The sequence below is a fragment of the Oryctolagus cuniculus genome, chromosome 18, assembly GCF_964237555.1.
Source record: "Oryctolagus cuniculus chromosome 18, mOryCun1.1, whole genome shotgun sequence".
NCBI lineage: Eukaryota > Metazoa > Chordata > Mammalia > Lagomorpha > Leporidae > Oryctolagus > Oryctolagus cuniculus.
This window is the reverse complement of record NC_091449.1, coordinates 20892578-20913855: the sequence shown is the minus strand read 5'-3', so window position 1 is coordinate 20913855 and position 21278 is coordinate 20892578. Positions and strand designations below refer to the sequence as shown.

General features: G+C 61.7%; 1 protein-coding gene across 1 annotated transcript; it reads left to right on the top strand.

Annotated features, from left to right (window-relative positions):
- Window positions 1-175: 175 nt before the first annotated feature.
- On the top strand, window positions 176-20910 carry LOC138846506 (protein Aster-A-like). The gene is given in 17 exon segments (XM_070062521.1): window positions 176-240; window positions 894-1184; window positions 8333-8543; window positions 8625-8645; window positions 8902-8986; window positions 9082-9185; window positions 9275-9320; window positions 9323-9369; window positions 9914-9994; window positions 10599-10711; window positions 10859-11012; window positions 11386-11584; window positions 12220-12363; window positions 13216-13334; window positions 13425-13567; window positions 16312-16424; window positions 17067-20910. Coding segments are annotated over 15 exon segments (1854 nt in total). The 5' UTR covers window positions 176-240; window positions 894-906; the 3' UTR covers window positions 16421-16424; window positions 17067-20910.
- Window positions 20911-21278: the final 368 nt, after the last annotated feature.

The window sequence follows — 21278 nt, the reverse complement described above, 5'->3', positions numbered from 1 at the left end:
GCAGGGCGCTGCGGGAGAAGCCCTCATCTCCACTGGGCAGTCCAGGGGGGCAGGAGGGGCGGCTCTGCAGCCTCCTGCTGGCCCACACCTCATCCCCACCCTCGCTGTACCTTCTCCCAGGAGCAGCTGGCCAGAGGGTAACACGACTCCAGCCACGCATGCGCCCCGGCCTGAAGGTCAGGACGCCACGGGGCAAGGCAGGGCCTGGTCTCCATGCTTACCGCAGTGGAAGCCGTTAAGGTAGGGCTGTCGGGGCCCCAGGGGGCCTGGCTCCCAAGCTCAGGGTCACCCCCACACCACAGGCACTCTCCCCAGGTCTCCCAGGCCCTGCTTCCTTAGCCTCCAGGCAGCTGGGTACCAAGAAGCCCTTGCTGTTCTAACAAAGGACAGACAGATGGGCTCTGGCTGGGCCTCCCCGGACCCAAGTGGCCGCCAACACCACTTCCACAGCCACCAGAGCCGGCCTGGCTTCCTTACAGACCGAGGAGGTGGCGATGGTGGCGGCAGCAGGCACCCTCCCTTTGTCTTGGGAGCAGCAGGTGCCCAGCACACAGGGAAGCCAATCCGGGACTCTGCCTGTCTGCGAGCCTGAGCAGCCTCCCGCAGGCCTGCGTGTGGAGGGCACGCTGGGCTTGGGTGGGGGTATACAGAATGCCCAGGGCACCACGAGCCCAGGGATAGCAGCAGCCAGGGAGTGAGCGCTTACTGTGTGCAGGTCCCGGGCTGGGCCTGCCCAGCCATCCAAGGATGCTGTACCGGGATCTGCAGTTACCAGGAGGGTGCTGGCGGAAGAGGGCCTCCGCTCGGACCTCGCTCCCTCCCACACCGTGCTTATCACCAGCGAGCTGACGGGACTTGGACGAGGGCCTCTTACCTTCGCCTTTCTCCCCCAGCGTCCACACCACTATGGCTGAGCCCCTCCCTAAGGCCGAGCTCCTGCCCCCGCTGCCCTGGGAGCCCCCAGGGGACCAGAGCAGCATCCGGGACCCACCTGTCGTCCCTGCAGAGCGGCAGCCACAGGATGGCGCGACCGCCGGCCTGGACCCTGGGCCCTGGAGGTTCCTGGAGGTGCCCTCCATACACGTCACACCATCCAGTGACGGGGAGTCACCCCCCTGCACGCCGGCCCTGCGACGCTCGGGGCGGCTGAGCAGCTCGGACCTGGACAGCCTGTCCCAGGACAGGTGAGACCAGGGCAGGGGGGCGGGAGAGGCGGGGGTCTCTCTTTAGGAGCTCAGACTCCTGCTGGTTGGATATCATGTGGCCTCACCCCACGGGGGCCTGAGAGGCAGCACAGCAAACCAGCAGCGAGGAGAGAGTACGTGGGTAGCGGTGACCATGAGTCAGCCTTTGGCCCGCTCACTGTGGGTCAGGACCCCGCGCAAGGAGCGCTTGGTCTCCAAACTGAAACAGGACAGAGTTGAAAACAGCAGCCCGGGCAAGGCATGGCGGGGCCGTGCGGTTTCCTGCAAGCAACACGGCGTGACGTACATGTTGAAGTGTGGGCTGGGATAAAAAGCATTTCCTGCCGTAGCTCACAGGCAAGCAAAACACAACACGGCCTCTGGCCCAGGCAGACAGGAACTGGGTCGTTCGGGGCCACAGGCCCAACGAGGACAGAACGAGAAGCAGCCGGGGTGGTGGGCTCCAGCAGCAGCGGACGCCCTAGGACTAGAGTTTGAGCTCCAGAACCTCAGACCCCGTGGTGACCGAGAAAAGCGAGCCGCAGAATGATCCAGCAGGAGTCTGGTGGCAGATCTTTCTGAAAGACCTGTGAGGCGGGCTGCAGCAGGGCTGGCAGGTGCATCCTGGAGTGTTAGCACACGGACCCAAGAGCCCACGGTAAAGCTACACAGGGACAGCAAGGGGGTTGGAGCATGGAGAAAAGGGGCCGTGGGCTGTGGCTCTGATGGTTTCTGTCTTTACAAAAGAGATATATCTGCCTCTGCCCCTCCCCCCCCCAACATCCTGGTCCTCGCGTGTGAAATTGATACGCCCTGCTCGGAAATGTCAAGGTATCTCAAAAGCAGACACAGGCAAGGGGAAATACAAAGGGAGCCGGGGACAGAGGAGGAGCTGGGGGAAGGCCGGCCGGAGCCTGAGGGTAGATGCAGGTGGGGAACAGGCTGTGGGGGCGGGGAGGGGAGCAGTAGACCGGGGAAAGGAAGGAGGCCCGGCCAGGCCAGGGGGAGTCCAGCGAGGCTGGGGGCCGGGAAGAGTTTAGATTCTGCAGGTGTGAGGGGAAGAGAAGGGTGGGGGACAGACACGTGGGCCCGCCACCCACCAGGGCGCGATGGGAATGGGGCAGCCTACCTAGGAGCTATGAGGTGGGCCTCACGACCCCAGGGGCCGGGCAAGGAGCCAGCGGCTCCCACAAGTGGCCACGACCCATGTGCCTGGGCTCGCACAAGTGGCCACGGGCCCCGGCCACCGAGCAGGGGGGCGGCACCCAACTGCGTAGCCACCAGGCCCCAGGCCACCCAGCAGGCCCCTTCCCACCCGCGAGCACGGCCCTGCGCGGTGGCCCGGGGAGACTGGCACAGACAACAGCCAAGGGGGTGCTGGATTCTGACGCCGTCTGGCTGCCAGGGCTGGACGTTCCAGGCCTCGGGATCCTCTCGGGCCCGGCACCCCCAAATCCCTTCCCGCCAGCTCCGGGCGCCCCAACGCCTGGGGTCAGTCCCGGCCGCCGCCAACCTCGCGGGGGTCTCCTGGAGGGCCCGGGAGCCTGGTGCGCGCCGGCTCCGCGTCTCCGGCGCCTGCTCGGCCCGCAGCCCAGCGGTCGGCGTCTAGGCCGTGGCCGCCCTGGGCGCGCTGCTGCGGGCGGGGGCGGCGCCGTGACGCGCGGGGCGGGGAGAGGAAGGGGAGTCGCTGACGCCGCGGCGGCCTCCGCGGCTCCGGCCTTTTGTGCGGCCGGCGGGGTTGGGTGGGGGCGGCGGCCGCGGAAGGCGAGGCCGGTGCCCTGCGGGGACGCCCAGCGCAGCCCAGCCCCGCGCAGCCGGGCCCTGCCCTGCCCTGCCCTGCCCTGCCCTGCCCTGCCCTGCGGCCGGGGCGCCGCCGCGCCGCATCCATGTTCGAGTAAGAACCGGGGCCGCCGGCGTCGGGGGGCTGAGGGCCGGGCGCCGGGGAGGGGGCGCCTGCGCGGCTGCGGGGCGGCGCGGCCGAGCTGGGTCCAGCGCTGGCGCACGTGGGCCTAGGTCTGGGCTGCCGGCGCGGGGCACCTGGGGCGCAACCCCCGAGGGGCGACTCCGAGGGGGTCGCCTTTGCGGGCCCGCGAGGCGCTGGGTGGCGGTGGCGGGGGTCTGGCTGGCTGGGCCGGGCGGGGGGCTCCTCTTGCGGGCAGCGCCGCCTGCGGGGAGGGCGCGCAGGCACTGCTGGCCTCTGCCTGGGAGGCCGGCCCGGGATGCAGGGAAGTCGGCGAGCACCCCGCCGGCTGGGCCCTCTCCCGCCGGCCTGGTGGGTCTGGGCTGCGGGGGGCGGGGCTCCTGCGTGGCCCAAGGGCCGCGTGCCCGAGTGCGTTTCCAGCTGGACGTGTGTGTCCCTGTGTACAGTAGTGCGGGTCCGTGCGCGTGTGCAGGCCCCCTCTGCTGCCTTCCGCGGCTCTGCCACCCTCAGCGAGTGTCTGATCGTGCCCCCCACCCTCTGGGGTTGTGTGCCTGTGTCTCCAGTATCTCCCTGCGTGTGTGGCTGGTTCCATGTGGGGGTGTGTAGCGGCTGTGGCCCTCGGTGACTGTGTGTGTGTGTGTGTGCACGCACGCGGTCACCTCCAGTTCCGCCTGTGGCTCCGGGTGTAAGTTACCAGTCCGTGTCCAGCTGTGACTTTGCGGTGTGTCCGGGTGTGCGCCCGTAATTGGTTTTTGAAACTCTAGGTTAGCCTCGTGTGCAAACGTTGAGTTATCTGTGTGTGTCCCAGGCGCCGTGTGTGTGTGTGGCTCTGGCTCCCGGGGTTTCCATTTCTGTGTGTATCCCTTGTGAGGCTGCCGGGTGTGGGCCGCCGCGAGACCCTCTGCCACTTTCTTTGTGTGTGAGAGAGAGGCCCCTCGTGGCTGTGAGCCTGCCCCCCCCCCACAACCTGCCCGGTGCTTGGGTGCTTGACTGTGGAGGCCGCAGTAATTACTGACCTTTGGCCCCGGGGAGGGCTTGTAATGATGTCGGTGCTCGGTTCCGGTCCGTTACCTGGCCGCTGTGCCTTCCAGGTGTGTGCACAGCTCCCTGGTGCTCCGAGCCCTTCACGGCTGGGTGGCAGGGTTCCCACCGCCTCCCCGCCGCTGCAGCACTGGCTCCTGCTTTGTCTTCCGCACCAGATGGTGGACCCCAAGGGGGCAGAGGGACCCTGGGCATGTGTGGGCTGACCTGGTCGCTGGCGCCCTCCCCTGCCCCCACGGGGGGGGGGGCTGTGTTTTCTGTGTGTGCCTCCCTTTGTGTCTGTGAGTTGCCTGCCATTGTCCGCTGAGACTGGGGTGGGCCCGTGTGTGCGTGTATTTTATCTGGGGTTCTCTGGGCTTCTGTGACCCTCAGGAGCTGTGTGTGTGTGTGTCTGTCTGTCTGTCTGTCCCGAGGCAGCTGTGGGTGAAGGGCCAGGAAGGGGGGGTCTGCAGTGCAAGAACCCCATCTCTTACTGAGTCCCCACCCCCCATAACGGTTCTGCAGCCACTTGGGCTCCTCCCCTCACTGGGCTGCAGCCGGCTGGTAGGTCCGGCAGCCCCAGGGCCTAGAGCACTTCCCCTTTGTCCTGCAAGAACCAGGGGTGCGAGCCCTGCCCTGTCCCTGGGCTTGACCCTGGCCTCAGGCTTCCTGCTGCAGACTGTGGCTTCAGACGAGCTGGGCAGGTGTGTGGGAGGCCAGGGAAGCTGCAGTGCACCCCTGCTTGGGCCCCGAGTGAAGCCCACACTCCTCTGCCCTGCGCTCCTCCTGCAGCCCCCACAGCCACCTTGCTCCTCTTCAGCCCTGCCAGGCCCGGCCCTGCCCTGAACTTGATGTTCCTGCCCCAGAACGGTCTTCTCCCACTCTGCCAGAGCTGTCCTTTGTCCCCAGAGCTCAGCCCACGCGAGCCTTGCCCAGCGAGGCCCTGGCTGACTCGGACTTCAGCAGCCACGTCCATCCTTTATCTCTGTGGTCCCCAAACTGGCACGGGCATCAGGTTCTGACCTGGGCCATGGGGGGCGGGGTGGGTCCCCGAACGTGCAGTAGGAGCAGCTTCCTCCTGCGGCTGCTGCTGGCCAAGTGGCGCTGCTTTGCTGCGCTGGCCGCTGTCTGCGGTCAGCACCCTCATTTCCGGGTTTCCTTCCCGGCTGTCTGTGTCTGCCACCCTGCAGGCGGGGGACTGCACCCATGGTGCTTGCTGCTGTGTCCCCAGGGCCAGGGCCTGGGCCTTTAGACAGTGCGTGACTGGAGTTAGGGGACAGGCAGTACACGGAGGCTGATCATGGCTGCTGAGGTCGCTTGGGGCCCGGGAAGGCTCGGCATGGTAGCTGGCTCCGCATGGCTGGGAAGGTGGCCCGGCCACTTGCCCGGTCATCACTTCTGTCCACCCATCCCTGCAGGGCACCTGCTAGGCCCCGAGCTTCGGGTCTCTCACCTCCCTTTCCCCTCCGAGCAACCCCGCGAGCTGGGTACCGTTAGTAGTCCCATTGCACACACGAGGAAACTGAGGCACGAGCCCGTCCAAATACTGGGCCAAGGTCACACCGGGAGGAAGTGACAACGTGGAGCCTGGAAGCCGGCCAGGCCCCCGGGGCCCAGGCCCCTTGCTGCTGCCCCCTCCAGAGCTGCTAGTGCCAGGCCGCAAGGTGCACACCTCGGGGAGCACAAGCTCTGGGCGGGGCCGGGAGGAAGTCTGTCATTCCTTCTCATCTCAGCAGCAGATGCCGGCCCCATGCTAGGTGCTGGGGCCACTCCCCGCAGGGAGAACCAAGGGGGTACAGAGGGGCCCAGGGGAGCCCGCAGAGAAGGAGGAAGGGGCGAGTGGGTGCTGGGGGAGTCCCCTCTGAGACCTGGAGGCCTAAGGGAGCCCCGTGGACATGTGGGAGGGAGAGCATTGGGGGCGGAGGGGACACTCAGGACAAGAGCCAGAGCAGAGGGTGTGCTGGAGAAGGAGTAGCCCTGCCTCGACTTTTTTATTTTATTGGAGGGAGGTGCGGCCATGGAGGGCAGAGCCTGGCTGCAGGTGGCGAGCAGGCAGTGGGGGCAGGGAGGAAGCTGAGCGGCTGTGGTGGCTCCTGGGAGTAGCAGCGGCTCCCGCCATCATTGGTTCAGTTTTTGCCTTCATTTATTTGGTTCTGCAAGTTGGTTTTCTAAGTAAGCAAGTACTTTGCAAAAGTTCTTGGGAAAATGGAATTGAAGGGATGCATTTATTTTTGCTCAAAAATGTTGCCATGTACACATCATCTGCATTTTTCATAAACTTTTTGAAGGCTCCCTCGCAATCATGGATTTCAAAGGTTTTTTTGCACCGAAATAAACTTATCTTTCAATTCCATTTTCCAAGAGCTTTTTTCTATTTTGAAGAACCCTCATGTTAGGCAAAGGAGCTGCACTGTGTCCAGAACAGGGCAGGGGACAGGGCGGTGACCACGACGACACCAAGGCTTGCCAGCTGGGAGCCCACAGACGTGTGCACGAAGCGGACCCGTTGTGAACCAGAGGCAGCCAGAGTCACCAGGGCTGGCATGTGTGTGCTGTCGGGGGGCCACGGAGAAGGGAGGGGCCGTGGGAGCAAGAGTCTTGAAGAACGTGGAAGAATCTGCAAGGCAAAGAAGAAGAGAAGATGGCGTGGGCCCAGGAACGGCCGATGCTGAGGCTTGGAGGCGAGAGAGACCAGCTCAGGGCGCCCTGAGTGGCTGGGGGAGTCCCACCCGCACCCCAGGGTGGATGTGGGGCCCGGCACTGGAATTCCGCCCTGCAGTAAGCCGGCCACGCGTCCTCTAGCGACTGGTTCCTGGTTCAGCTTCCTCCTCCATGGCGGCAGGGACGATAGCATCGAGTGCGCAGGGGTGTTTGCAGAACAATAAAATTAATCATACACAGTTCCTGATAAGGAGTCAACACTGGCTGGCCCTCCAAAGCTTCCGCCAGCCGGCCCGCGGCCCTGATTGCACTTGGTGTTTGTACACTCACCGGAGTGTTCTGTTTGTTCAGCTCGCCAGGGGCAGGAGCCTCTGCTCGGGCGCACTTGCGTCACTGACGTTTAATTGTGCACCTGCCACGTGCCGCCTGCAACCCGGGGTGCTGGGGACACGGTGGCCACCAAGACCTCCTGTAGCGCTCGGTCTGAGGCAGGAAATAAGCAGAGTGAATAAGCCGACAGGACGAGTTCACAGAGTGTGGGGTGTGACCAGGAGGGAGGAGCGTTGGAAGTGAATAAGAGCCGCTTATGCCGGGGCGTGGGTGGACATTCCGCAAATGCAGAGCCCTTGGCCTGGGATGGAAGCTGGGGAGGCTCCATGTCCAGCAGGGACGGCTGGAGTGGAGTGGAGGGGGCAGGGCATGGCGTTGGGGGTGGGGGGGGGTCCCAGTCCTAGGACATCCATTAGCTTTTAGCTGGAGCAAGGTGCAGTCCAGGACAGAGCTCTGGGCCTGGAGGACCTGACCCAACTCAGGCTCCCCTCGGGCTGCAGGTGGGAAGCAGCCGGGCGGGGGGGGGGGGGGGACAGGAGCAGGGAGGAGGGGCCAGGTGGGAGGGGACGGAGCTGGGGCGGGAAGAAGTGGGCGTAATAAGAGTAATGGGAATAGATCTCAAAGTTGATGGGATTAGGTTGGAAACGAGAAGTGGGAAAAGAAACAACAGAGAAGCTGAGGTGTTTTGTTTTGTTTTTTTTTTTTAATTTCTCGGACAACTAAGTGGGAAGCCGCTACTCAGTGCGTGTTCATGGTGTGAGTGATGGAATGAGCTCATAAACCGCGGCGGGTATCACGGAGCCTCGCTGCATGCCAGGCCCTACCAGAAGGACTCCCCAAGGGTTGATTCGTTTAACCCTGAAAACAACAGCTGAGGCCCCGTGTTCGCCATCCCTGGGTTACAGATGAGGTGACCAAGGCGCAGAGCCCTTTGGACACGTACTGTGGGTTCCACTGCTGGGCTGGGACGCAGAGTGGGTGGCTGGGCAGGTGGACGGGGTGTGTGGGTGGATGATGGGTAGAGATGGGTGAGCCGGTGTTGGCTGGGACGGGTGGGTAGGGTGGATGGGATGAGTGGCCAGAGGCATGTGTGAGTGGATGGACAGACGGACAGATGAGGATCGACGGGCCGATAGGTGGGCCTTGAGAAATGGTCCTGACCCAGACCTCAGCCTGTTTTCCCCTATAACAGCCCCCATCCTCTCCCTGCCCCCAGCACCACCCCCCACTCAGGCCGGAGCACCCCAAGCAGTTCTCCATCTCTGCGGAAGCGGCTGCAGCTCCTGCCCCCGAGTCGGCCGCCGCCCGAGCCTGAAGCAGGCACCATGGTGGAGAAGGGGTCGGACAGCTCCTCGGAGAAGGGCGGAGTGCCCGGGACCCCCAGCACCCAGAGCCTGGGCAGCCGGAACTTCATCCGCAACAGCAAGGTGGGGGCCGGCGCGCCCGGGGCTGGGAGGACTGGCGGCCCGGTCAGGCACTCATCCCGCCTCTCGTTCTGTCTCTTGTAGAAGATGCAGAGCTGGTACAGTGTAAGTGTTGGGCGAGGGGGCGCGCTGGGGGCTGGGGGAGAGACCGGGACAGGTGCGGGCCGAGCTGAGATGAGCAGACCTGGGGTCCCGTCCTGTCCTGTGCTGCTGTCGGGTGCTGCGTGAGCCCCTTCTTTGTCCCCACCTGGTGAGGCTGAAGGGGCAGCAATGCTGCGGGCTGGACGCTGAGCCGCCGGGGCGGGGCTTGTGGGGGCGGGGCTGCAGTGCGCCCCGCCCCCCATGCGTGCCCTCCCCGCAGATGCTGAGCCCCACCTACAAGCAGCGCAACGAGGACTTCCGGAAACTGTTCAGCAAGCTGCCGGAGGCCGAGCGGCTCATCGTGGGTGAGGCCAGCGCCCCAGGCCCACCCGCGGCCCCCTGCCCCCCAGCGCTGCTGCCCGCTGACTCGGGTGTCCCATGTCTGTCCCCTCGCTCTCAGATTACTCCTGCGCCCTGCAGCGCGAGATCCTCCTCCAGGGCCGCCTCTATCTCTCTGAGAACTGGATCTGCTTCTACAGCAACATCTTCCTCTGGGAGACCACGGTGCGGGGCGGCGCGGGTGTGGCGGGGCGGCGCCGGTGTGGCGGGGTGGACCGGGCTCCGGCCGCTCTGACCTCTCCCTGCGCCCATAGATTTCCATCCAGCTGAAGGAGGTGACGTGTCTGAAGAAGGAGAAGACGCCAAGCTGATCCCCAACGCCATCCAGATCTGTACGGAGAGCGAGAAGGTGGGCTGGAGGGGCCCGCACTGACCCCGCCTCCTCCCTCCCGGGGGCCCGCCCTGGGCTGCTCTTGGGGCTGTCACCTGCTCTGTGTCTCGGCTTTGCCAGACTCTGCTCGGGACGGACACCGATCAGATTCTCCTGGTGTCCGGGTCCTGATTCCCCGTCCCTCACGACCCCCCCCCCCCATCCCGGGATGCTGATTGGTGGTCACAGGATGGCCAAGTCACCCCTGAGGAAGGGGCAGGGCAGTGGGGAGCAGGACTTCTCAGCACACGTCTCTTTGTGTATCGCTGGCCAGGCGTGGATCAGCGGGTCACCTCCAGGACAGGGCCCAGGGCTCCCCGCATCGCAGCCCCACCCACCACAGGCTGACCCTGCCGGGACTGTCCACAGTGTCACCACGGCGACCCCAGCCGGCGTCCCTCTGCTCAGGGCTGGCACGGGATCTGCGTGGTGGGGAATGAATGCGGGGAGGAGTGAACAGAGGGGTCAGGTAGCTGGGGGCCGAGGACGGAGCTGCCCGCCCATGCCCCTCTCTCCCCTACAGCATTTCTTCACCTCCTTTGGGGCCCGGGACCGCTGCTTCCTCCTCATCTTCCGCCTCTGGCAGAACGCGCTTCTGGAAAAGGTAGCCTTGGGTGAGGCCTGGGCTGGGGCGAGGAATGGCCCCCCGGGGACCCCGGCTCTTTGTGGGCACCAGGTCCTGGGCACCTGCAGCTTCCTACATAGCCGCCACCAGGGGGCAGGCAAGGGTTCCCGCCCCGGACCCCTGAGCAGAGTCCATGGCAGAGAATTGGTGTGAACCACTCACGGTTCGTCCCCAGCGCTGGGGCAAGGGAACCCCCCAGGTGGAAACAGGGAGGGCGGACGTCATTGCACGGGTCTGCCACCGCCGGCCATGGCTCCGCTCCTCCAGCTGTGCCATGCTGCCCGGTGTCCTGCCATGTCGGGGCTCTTATCCCTAGGGGTAGCTCCAGCCATGGCTGTTCCCAGGAGCAAAAATGCCAGAGGACCCCATTCAGGAGCCTGAGAGAGGGACAGTGCAGGAGGTCAGGCCCCAGACACAAGGCCTGGAGGGGGCTTCCTAGCAGATGGGTAGCGAGGGGGCACTGGATCTGGCGCTAGAAGTCATGCTCAGGCTGCCCCCTGGTGGTAGCCAGAGGAACTGCTGCGGCTCAGGGATGGTGGGGCACCTGCTGGAGTGAGGCCAACCCTACCCCCTGCGTGCCCAGACGCTGAGTCCCCGCGAGCTCTGGCACCTGGTGCATCAGTGCTACGGCTCGGAGCTGGGCCTCACCAGCGAGGACGAGGACTACGTCTGCCCCTTGCAGCTGAACGGTCTCGGGTGAGTCAGAGGCTGGGGGTCGGAGGAGAGCCGGAGGGGCTGCCTGCAGTGCTGGGTGGACTGAGGTGGGTGTCCAAGGTCTGGGAGACCCTGGAAGGTTGGGGGGGGTCGCAAGCATCCAGCAGGGCTTCCACGTCCTTTCTACAGCAGCCCCAAGGAGGTGGGAGATGTGATTGCCTTGAGCGACATCGCCCCGACCACAGGGGCTGCTGACCGCAGCCAGGAACCAAGCCCTGTGGGTTCGCGCCGAGGCCGCGTCACCCCCAACCTTTCCCACGCCAGCAGCGATGCCGACCATGGGGTGAGCAGAGAGGATGCTGGGGCCAGAGTGGGAGACAGGGACAGACAGAAGGTTGTGAGCAGGAGGGGAGGTGGGCGGGGGGGCAGGGAGTGGGCTGGGGGGTGAGGAGGGTGGGGGTGGAGGAACAGGTCAGAGATGGGCCGAGTGAAGAAGCAAAAGGGGCAGGAGGTGGGGCGATGGATGCGGTACGCACAGGACAGACAGCCAGGGCAGGCAAGAAAGCCTCACGTGCAAGTATCTAAAATGAGAGGCGAGGTAGGGACCAAGGGGAGCCCTCACCCGGTGGGCTCAGCTGTGAGTCCCTGCCCGGGGAGGCACAGGGCCCTCGGCCGGGACGCAGGTGGGCAAGGCTGGACGAGGCCTCTCTCTGCAGGCAGAGGAGGACAAGGAAGAGCCGACGGACAGCCAGCCAGACGCCCCGTCCAGCCAGACTGCCACTCCGCTGGCGGAACCCCCGAGCACAGAGCCCACCCCGCCCAACGGGCCTGCCTCCCTGGGCCCCTTGGACCTGCTGCCCAGTGAGGAGCTCCTGACGGACACCAGTAACTCCTCCTCATCCACCGGGGAGGAAGGTGAGGCTGCTTCCATTACCGGCGACGTCGCTCACACCGGTGACGTCGCTCCCTCCGCCGGCTCAGGAGGCTGAAACCCCAAGGGCTGGGGCGCGGGAGTGGGGTGGAGGGGCGGACTTGTCCAACCCCAGCCACCCAGGTGGAAGTCTGTCAAACTGTCAGGCACACAGCTGCCAGGGTGAATAAGACGTAGACCTGGGAGGGCAGGGGCCTGGGTTCAAATCCCGGTCTCCTCTCTGGTCCTTGTCTTCCTCATTGAAAAATGATGTTAGCCGTGACAATGGGGTTGTCGCGTTGCCACGTGTAAATGGGTGCTGCACCTGTGTCAGGCTGAGAGGCCACAGCCTGGCCCCAGGCACACCTAGCACCGACCCAGCAAGCTTCTCCCAGTGCCTGCGGCAGCCGCCCCGGGCTTGGCTCCTATTGGTCCGACTTGGAGAATGAGCCAATCAGTGCCTGAGAGCCGCAAAGGCGCTCACGCCCACCCCGTCATCACCGCGACTCCCATTGGCTGGGCCTGGGGGTGTGTGCTGCTCCCAGAGCCGGGCCGTGGCGCCGGTGGCTGGGCCCTGGCGGGTGGCGGGGAGCCGGGTCTGCCCCTCCACCGCCAACGCCCGTCCCTTGCTGGCCCCCAGCCGACCTGGCCGCCCTGCTGCCCGACCTCTCGGGCCGGCTCCTCATCAACTCCGTCTTCCACGTGGGTGCTGAGCGGCTGCAGCAGATGCTGTTCTCAGACTCGCCCTTTCTCCAGGGCTTCCTGCAGCAGTGCAAGTTCACAGGTCAGGGGGCGGGGCCTGGCAGAGGGGCCCGGGGCACTGCTGAGGGGCGTGGGCACTGCTGCGCGGTGTGGCGCTGCCTCCTCCCTGCTGGGAGGGTGGGGTTCCGAGCTTGCTTCAGTGACGGGGCCCATGGTGACGGTCCTGCTGGGCAACAGGAGGGGGTGTGCAGAGGAGCAGCAGGCGTGCAAAGGCCCTGGGGCTGGAGGCAGACGCTGGAGAGGCCCCTTGGGGCCAGCCCTGTAGCGTGCTGTGGGTGAGGCTGCAGCCCTGGTGCGGAAGCAGCAGAGGGACCAATTGGAAAAGCAAGAGTGCTTGGTGTCCTGGAAGCCATAGAATATTCTAGAAAGAAAAGGCTTAGGGTCAGGCTTCACCAAGCTACTTCTGAACCAGATGTGGAGACCAAGGCCAGGCACCCCGGGGCGGGGGTGGGGGTGGGCGGCTGGGCAGGAGCAGCGCTCAGGAGAGCTGGGAGCAGCCGACAGCAGGGGAGGTAGGGCCAGGGCTCCAGTGGGGCCATCCCTGGGAGAGGGTCTCAGAGGGGCAGGTCTAGGGAGATAGCAATGCGCATGTGGGGCCGGGAAGTGAGGGGAAGCTGGGGGCTTCCAGGTAAAGTGTGTAGGGGGGTGGCAGGTCCCTGGGTCAGGTGCTCAGGAGCGGAGCCAGGACTGGTCCCAAGGGGGGAAACTGAGGCTGCATCTCAGGTTTCAGGCTCCTGGCAGGCAGGTGGTGCAGAGGGCAAGGCGGGACCAGAGGTGGGGTCTGGGACGCACGCCCCAGAGAGTGGAAACCGCAGCACGCGGGCACAGCACTGGGGAACGGCCACCTCACTCTGCTCCTCCCGTCCGTCCCCAGACGTGACCCTGAGCCCCTGGAGCGGGGACAACAAGTGCCACCAGCGCCGGGTGCTGACTTACACCATCCCCATCAGCAACCCGCTGGGCCCCAAGAGCGCCTCTGTGGTGGAGACACAGGTGGGCCGGGCGGGGCCGGGTCGGGGAGGGAGGGCAGGCAGGTAGGACTGCGGCGCGGGAGGTCCTGACCCCTCTGCCCTCGCCCCACAGACGCTGTTCCGGCGCGGCCCGCAGGCTGGCGGCTGCGTGGTGGACTCAGAGGTGCTAACTCACGGCATCCCCTACCAGGACTACTTCCACACCGCCCATCGCTACTGCATCCTGGGCCTGGCCCGGAACAAGGCCCGGCTCCGGTGAGCCGCGCCCGCCCCTCGCCCCACCCCCCACCCCAAGAGCGGAAGTGCTGGGCCCCGGGGCCCCTGGACTCTGGGACCCCTCCCCTCCTCATCCCCGCAGAGGGCGGTGTTGAACCGGGAGAGAGGGAGGGACCCCGGGTGAGAGTGAACACGCGTTCATCGGCTGCCAAGCATCTTGTGTGCGCCCAGCGCTGGGGGAGACCAGACAGACCCTGTCCCTGGGGAGCTCGTGTTCTGCTGGGGAACCAGTTAGCACTGGTGCCGGTGCAGGGCGTGCCGTGGCAATAAGGACTAGGGCACAGCGTGGGGCGGGGCTGGGGGCCCTCTGCAGCCCCGGCACAGCTGGGAAGCGGCACAGCTGGGAAGCGGGCGGGAGGGCTTTGATCTCGGGCTCTGTAAACACGGCCTCCCAGCAGGCAGTGCCTGTGCCCACTACAGGGATGCCTGGTGCACAGTATCGCGAAGACCATAGAAAGCATCAATTCACGACGCGTCCATGACACAGGGAGACACCGTGGCTCAAACGGTTATATTCGGGAGCTCTGGAGTCTGAGCGCCTGGGACAAGAAGTCCTTTTAGGGCCACTACCAGCTGTCAGGCCGGGGGGAAGGGTTCTAAGGCTCACACGCCTTTTTAAAAACCAAACTTGCAGCGAGCAGTGAAGAGAACCCGCCTGCCAGCCCGGGATGTGGTCAGCAGCCCCTCTCCCCTGCCCCACCCCCTTCCCGTAGTCCAGCTCCTCTCCCGGGAGAATCAAGGTTGCTCCCGCCTCTCTGCCTTCGGGTAGGGTCTTCGTGACAAGGGCTGGCGGACTCACAGGCAGAGGTGACAGACGCTCCTGCCCCCCGGTGCCGGTGCTGGGCGAGCCCCTGCAGACCTGGTCGGTCGCCACCTACGGCGGGGGCCCGCTCGGTGCCAAACGCCCGCCACCAAGCGAGAGCAGGCGCGAAGCGCGCGAGGCCAGCAGGGGTTGGGCCGTTGGACCTCGCCCTTGGGCCTCCGTTGCGATGTCTTCGCGCCCTTGGCTCACGCACCCTTCCCTCACCCGCCTGGGGCTGAGCGCTGTGCCTCGCCTCCGAGTTGGCAGCCAGGACACCGCTCTGAGGTTCCGGACTCCGCGCCAAGGGACCCCACGGCGCACGCAGCTGCTGTCCGCGGGCAACGGCCTCGGCGAGCTTCATACCCGCCTCCCAGGGCCACCGCGCTCCAGGTCCCCCTGACTGGCCATGCCCACCCGGCAGCTGCTGCACCGCTCCCTGGCCTGTCTTCCACCGGGGTTTCTGTCTCGCTGCTTAGCTTATGCGATCCAGGAGGCTCCAAGCTCCTCAGTGTTGGGCAGGACTCTCAGATGGAGCCAGCACTGGGCACTGGGAACTCCAAGAGGCTTGGCCATTCCGGACAGCTAAGATCTCTCATCCAGGGTGCAACCTGACCCTCCTCCATCACCACCCCGGCGAGAAAGAAGTTCCCCCCATGAGCTCCGTTCCATCCAGAGTACCTAGATGCCAGCCCAAAGAAGACTGAGCGAGCCCTGGGGAGGAGGAAGGGACAGCCGAAGATGGAGGACGGCCAAATAGTGACCCAAGTGTAGAAGCGCCCATCACATGCAGGCAATGGAGTGTGCCATCAGCATCGTCCGGGGAAGCAACCCGATGCTTTTTCCTTGCTCTGGGGACCTGGGCCTCTGCAGGAAACCTGCATTCCTTCCCACCACCCGGGAGCCACTGGGAGTAAGAAGGCGAAGTTTTCCCCTGTGAGCTCAGGCGTCAGAAGTCGTGCCTTCCCCAGCTCATGGCGCCGGCCCTGCTGGGGGGCTCCTGCCTCTTGTTGTTGTTGTTGTTGTTGTTGTTTTTGACAGGCAGAGTTAGATAGTGAGAGAGAGAGAGAAAGGTCTTCCTTCCGTTGGTTCACCCCCAAAGTGGCCGCTATGGCAGGCGCGCTGCGCTGATCCGAAGCCAGGAGCCAGGTGCTTCTCCTGGTCTCCCATGGGGTGCAGGGCCCAAGCACTTGAGCCATCCTCCACTGCACTCCTGGGCCACAGCAGAGAACTGGACTGGAAGAGGAGCAACCAGGACAGAATCCAGTGCCCCAACTGGTACTAGAACCCAGGGTGCCGGTGCCACAGGCGGAGGATTAGCCTAGTGAGCCGCGGCACCAGCCGGCTCCTGCCTCTTTAGGAGAGTGGTGCAGGGACTTTGGGATCCAGCCACAATGGGTTCAGAAAGTTTAGCCAAGGAAAAGTTCCTGAAGGCCATTGGCCTGGTTCTCCAACCCCACTGAAGACAGAGGAGAGGAAGGGAGGAAGGCTACAGATGTGCTGTCAAACAAAATCTCCACCCACTCCTGCCAGATGCGGGCTCTGTTAACAAAATTCCTCTGCCCCTGTACCAACCCCACGCCATATGCTGATCCTGAAATGATGGGATGAGACACTCAATCCTTATTTTTTTTTTCTTTTTGCTGTTCTGGCCATTTCTTTCTTGAAGTTCAGTATTTTTTTTTTAAGAATTCCACTTTCAAGTGGAAATAGAGCCCATTTGAATTCTGGTCTTTTCGCTATAAGTCTTTACTCTGATCTTCAAAGTATCTTACTGTCAGGAGAAATTAAAACTCGGATGTGTTCTGATGGACAACCGAAGACCAGAGGAGAAAGCAGCTGTTTCCGTTTTCTCCAAGTCTACCACCCGCAGGACTGAGTCCTCCACCCCTATGGATATGGAGTCCCTCTCTTTTCCTTACAGATTCCTTGAGTTGCTGCCACAAATTCCCGTCTTCACCAGTGAGCTCAGCATGGCCTCTGCAGTCACTGTCACCAGTGCAGCCAGAATCTGTGGACTCGGCCAAGGGTGATTTGGTAAGCCACATGGAAGCCAATCCCCACTCACAGGCACCCACCTTCAGGTCTCCACGGTGACCCCCTGTGAGCTTCCCCCATTCGCCAGGGCCAGGCCAGCTGGAGCAGACACCCCCTACCAAGGCCACCAGTCCACCTGGTTTTATGCTCAGCAGCCCCAGCCAATTTTTAAAATATATTTTAAAAGATTTATTCATTTGAAAGTCGAAGTTACACTAAGAAAGGGAGAGACAGAGCGAATGAGTGAGCTTCCATCCCCTGGTTCATTCCCCAGATGGCTGCAATGGCCCTAAGGCTGGGCCATACTGAGGCCAGGAGCCAGGAGCTTCTTCTAGGTCTCCCACATGGGTGGCAGGGGCCGAAGCTCCTGGGCCCTCTTCTGTTGCTTTTCCCAAGTACATCAGCAGGGAGCTGGACGGGAAGTGGAGTAACGGGGACTCCGCCGTTGTCCATGTGGGATGCTGGCATCGTTGTCCCAGGAGGCAGCTTTATGCGCTACACCACAACAGCAGCCCCTTCGTATTCTTTAACTCCTTATCCTCTTTGGGCCTACACTAGTACGTTATTGTTTCAACAATAAGGAATGCAAGTGGCTTCTTGGTACCCCACTACCTTTCCCCAAACCTCTCCCGTCCACCCCAGAAAATCCTTGGAAGATGGCTTCTACTTCACCCTCAGGCATGACCTCTCTGAAGGCGTCTGCTCTGAGCCTGGAACTTCTGACCTGGAACACGTGCGGCCTCCTCTCAGCCGGTCCTCAGAATAAAGCACAGATCCCACGTCCATTAGATACAGCGAGGCGTAATTGGTGGTGGCCATATTGGTCCTGTGGTTGTTTGCGGAGAAGCTACTCTTCCCCTCCCTCGTCCTTCTGCGTCTGCCTGCAAGACGATGAGCCCCTCATGCCAGCACCTGAAAGGGTAGGCACGTGTCAGATGGAATGTCAGGGGCTGTGGCCAGGCCCCTTATTGTAGATAAGGGAAAACCAGGAAGCTTAGGCTAAATTAAAAACAAAAATTAAAGAAAGAAAACTCATCGTGGAAGAAAAGAGACAGAAAGTCAGGTCACTTGCCCCCAACCATTCAGCTTTTCCCACGAAAAGGTCATGCTGCTTAGGGCTCAGCCTGGTACTGCCGGATTTTAAAAGTGAACCAGGAGGTCGTGGGCTTTTCAAAGACGCGTGCATCCTAGCCACCGCACTGTTTTGTGACAAGAAGAAAGAAGGGGTTCCAGCCTCGGCCGCATCAGCCCCTAATGCATCTGCCCCAAGTCGCGGGCGACTTCCGCCCCAGCCAATTTTAAAACCTCCCTTTGAACCAGGAACCACCCCTCGGCTGAAATCCTGGGGTCCTGATGGACAGCAACAGAGAGCTACTCTGCCCGGTGTCCTGTTTTCTGGCGCACCTGCCACGGATTCCACAGTCGCCTTCACTCGAGTAGGCAGCCGCTCTTCAGACTGCGAAGTCAGGGTTGGCTTTGACTCTGATGAAACCATTGTGGATAAGCCACACCCATTTCCCAGTAGGCTGGCTTCGCACCTCCCCCTAAGAGCTTTTCCAGCTCGTTCCCTTTGGGTAACCTGGCAGGCTCCGCACAGTGCCCGACTTAACCCCACTGCAGTGCATGTACCCAGTGACAGCTTATGGTTCTGCGATGACTCAAAGGGGAAACCGTGAGCTGGAACAGAGGAACTGACAAAGGCGATGGCAAGAAGCTGACAGAAAACGGAAGTAGGTGACTGAAAAAGGACCAGAACCATCCTGGCCACTTGGTCTAAATAAACAGATTTGACTGGCTTTGCCAAAATACAGTAAATTTAGTTTTTTTTTAATTTGACAGAGTTAGACAGAGAGAGAGAGACAGAGAGAAAGGTCTTCCTTTTTCCATTGGTTCACCCCCAAAATGGCCGCTACGGCCGGTGCTGCGCTGATCCGAAGCTAGGAGCCAGGTGCTTCCTCCTGGTCTCCCATGCAGGGGAAGGTGCCAAGCACTTGGACCATCCTCCACTGCCTTCCTGGGCCACAGCAGAGAGCTGGACTGGAAGAGGAGCAACCAAGCCTAGAACCCAGGACCCACATGGGATGCCAGAGCCGCAGGCGGAGGATTAACCAAGTGAGCCATGGCGCCGGCCCCAGTAAATTCAGTTTCTAGTGAAACTCCAGATAACATGCAGAACACCGCTCAGGCACTCATTTATCCATTAGCAAACTTACTGAGTACCGAGGATGCGCTTGGGACAATTTTAAGTGCAGCATCGATTACAGAAAGGAAAACTTCCTGCCTTAATCGTGCCTACATCCTAGTTGTAGGGGAGAGCACAAGCAAGGAACGTAATCAAGAAGTAGATTATTTCTTAGATCAGCCAGTAACCAGTGCCGTAGAGAACAAAGCAACTCATGGGGAATTGAGTTTGGGGATGGGGAGAAGCATGGGTTTCAGGTTTCACACTGAATGGACAGGGCAAGCCTCACTAAGGTGAGATTTAAGCGAAGTCTAGAAGGCGGCAGTTGAGTGAGACACAGAGTTAGTCAGTGGAAGGGCAATCCAGGGAGCAGTCAGTCATGGCAAAGGCCCAAGGGGGGCCGCTTGGTGCCCTCAGGGAATGGTCCTTGAAGCCAACGGGGATGGAACGGAGTCGAGGAGAGGAGGGGGCTCAGAGAGAGGACAGAGCAGAGGCTGTGCAGGCTTTGAAGGAAGCCAGGAGAAAGCTGCCCCCTCCTGAGAGACGGGGATGTGCGATGGGTAGCTGGGGGCAAGCCCGGAAGCGAGGAGAGCCATCAGGAGGCTGAGGCTGTGGTCCAGAGGAGGGATCGTGGCGGACTTGGCGAGAGTGATGGGGACCCTCTCTGGCTGCTACAGTTTGACTGTGTCCTCCAGATTTCATGCATTGGACACACAGTCCCCTAAGTCATGTGTTCATGGTGTCTGACAGGTGCGTCATGGAGAGGTGCGTGGGCCATGAGATTCTGCTTCTTGAACGTCTTAATTCGCTCATGGACTGAGGGAGCCAGGGACTTTGCAATAACAGCAAACTCTCTCTCTAACTTGCTCTATCTCGCCACGTGATGCCTGCCACCATGACACAGGGAAAAGGTCAGGTGGTGAGCAGTCGCCAGTGCACACTCTGGGCCTGCCCAGCCTCCAGACCTGGGAGTCAGACCAACCTCTGTTCCTCATAAATGACCCAGTCTGTGGTGCCCAGCCAGAGCAACAGAATCCCTGAAGTGATCACAGTTACTAAGCACAGAATCGGGTGGATAAATAGTGTTCTTCATCCTCAGTGAGAAAAAATTCAGGTGCATTTCCTGCCTCTCAGAGGTAGCCTGTGTTCAAGCCCCAGTTTGCACGGGGTCTTTACTGGTGCTCCCACCACCCCTGTCTCCCATACCACAGATGACTCAAGTGCTTGGGCCCCAGCACTCACATTAGAGACCCATATGGAGTTCTAGGCTCCTGGCTTCAGCCAGACCCAGCCTTGGCCACTGGGCCATTTGGGGAGTGAATCAGTAGATGGAAGATTCTCTCTCTCTCTCTGTCTCTCTCTTTCTTTCTCTCTTTCTCTAACTCTGCCTTTCAAATAAATAAATATTTAAAAAACAAATAGAATTAGATCACTCATCAATCCATCAGAGGACAAGGGCCCACTTGCTGGCTGCAGTCCAGGGTTGATTTCCCCCAATATGCTGCAGGATCACAGTTACTGGAACTCTCGCCTGTGGTGAATGAGATGAGCTACATATGTATGGGGGTAATGCCGGCATCAACAAAGGCTCTTGAACTTGAAAAATACATGAGAAATGGCAACTTTAAGGACTGTATAATTGGTTAGTTTTCTGTAACCTCCATAGAATACCTAAAGAAAACAAATGGTCAGACTTTAAAATAAATGAACTCTGAGAATGTTAGCAAAGCCAGAAAGCTCCCTTGTTTAAGGCATTCTCACCCTGCAGCAAGAGAGCAGGCTTCGCTGAAAACTAATGACGAGGTGCAGTTATAATGCAGTAGAGCTTCTGCACTCCTATTCTGCATTCAATTCATGGCCCTGGCAGGTCTGTCACACTGAAGTCAGCGCCTGATACGGAACGAGTTGCACCTTGAGATCTGGGATGTATTTCAATGGATGCATTTGAAAATACTTGAGGGGCTGGCGCTGTGACGTAACGGGTAAAGCTGCCAACCTGCAGTGCCGGCATCCCATATGGCCGCTGGTTCGAGTCCCGGCTGCTCCACTTCTGATCCAGCTCTCTGCTATGGCCTGGGAAAGCAGTAGAAGATGGCCCAAGTCCTTGGGGCCCTGCACCCATGTGGGAGACCCGGAAGAAGATCCTGGCTCCTGCCTTCAGACCGTCACAGCTCCGGCCATTGTGGCCAACTGGGAAGTGAACCAGTGGATGGAAGACCTCCCTCTCTCTCTCTCTCTCCCTCTCCTTCTCTATGTAACTCTGACTTTCAAATAAATAAATAATTCTAAAAAAAGAAAAGAAAATATTTGCACTCCATGATACTGGGCTAACAGATGTGGTCACCACCTCCTTTTGGGAGGACAGGGGCCTCCCTTTATCTGGAGACCATCTAGAAGCCTCACCTAAGACAGAGGCTTCCCAAGATACTGAGGGTTCTTTCTGAGGACAGCTCATGCCTGCCTTACGAAGCAGAGTGGGAGAGTGTGGAAAACGGGAAGAATGTGTAGGTGAAAGAGGAGAGGAGGGAGGGAGAGAGAGGGAGAGAGAGAGAGAAGTGGGAGGGAGGCAGGAAGGGCAGGAGGGGGCGGGGAAGAGAGGGGAATGCTAGCTGCCAAGCACTGAGCAGTATAATTGGCACCACCACTGCCGGACATCCGGGTACAACAACGTG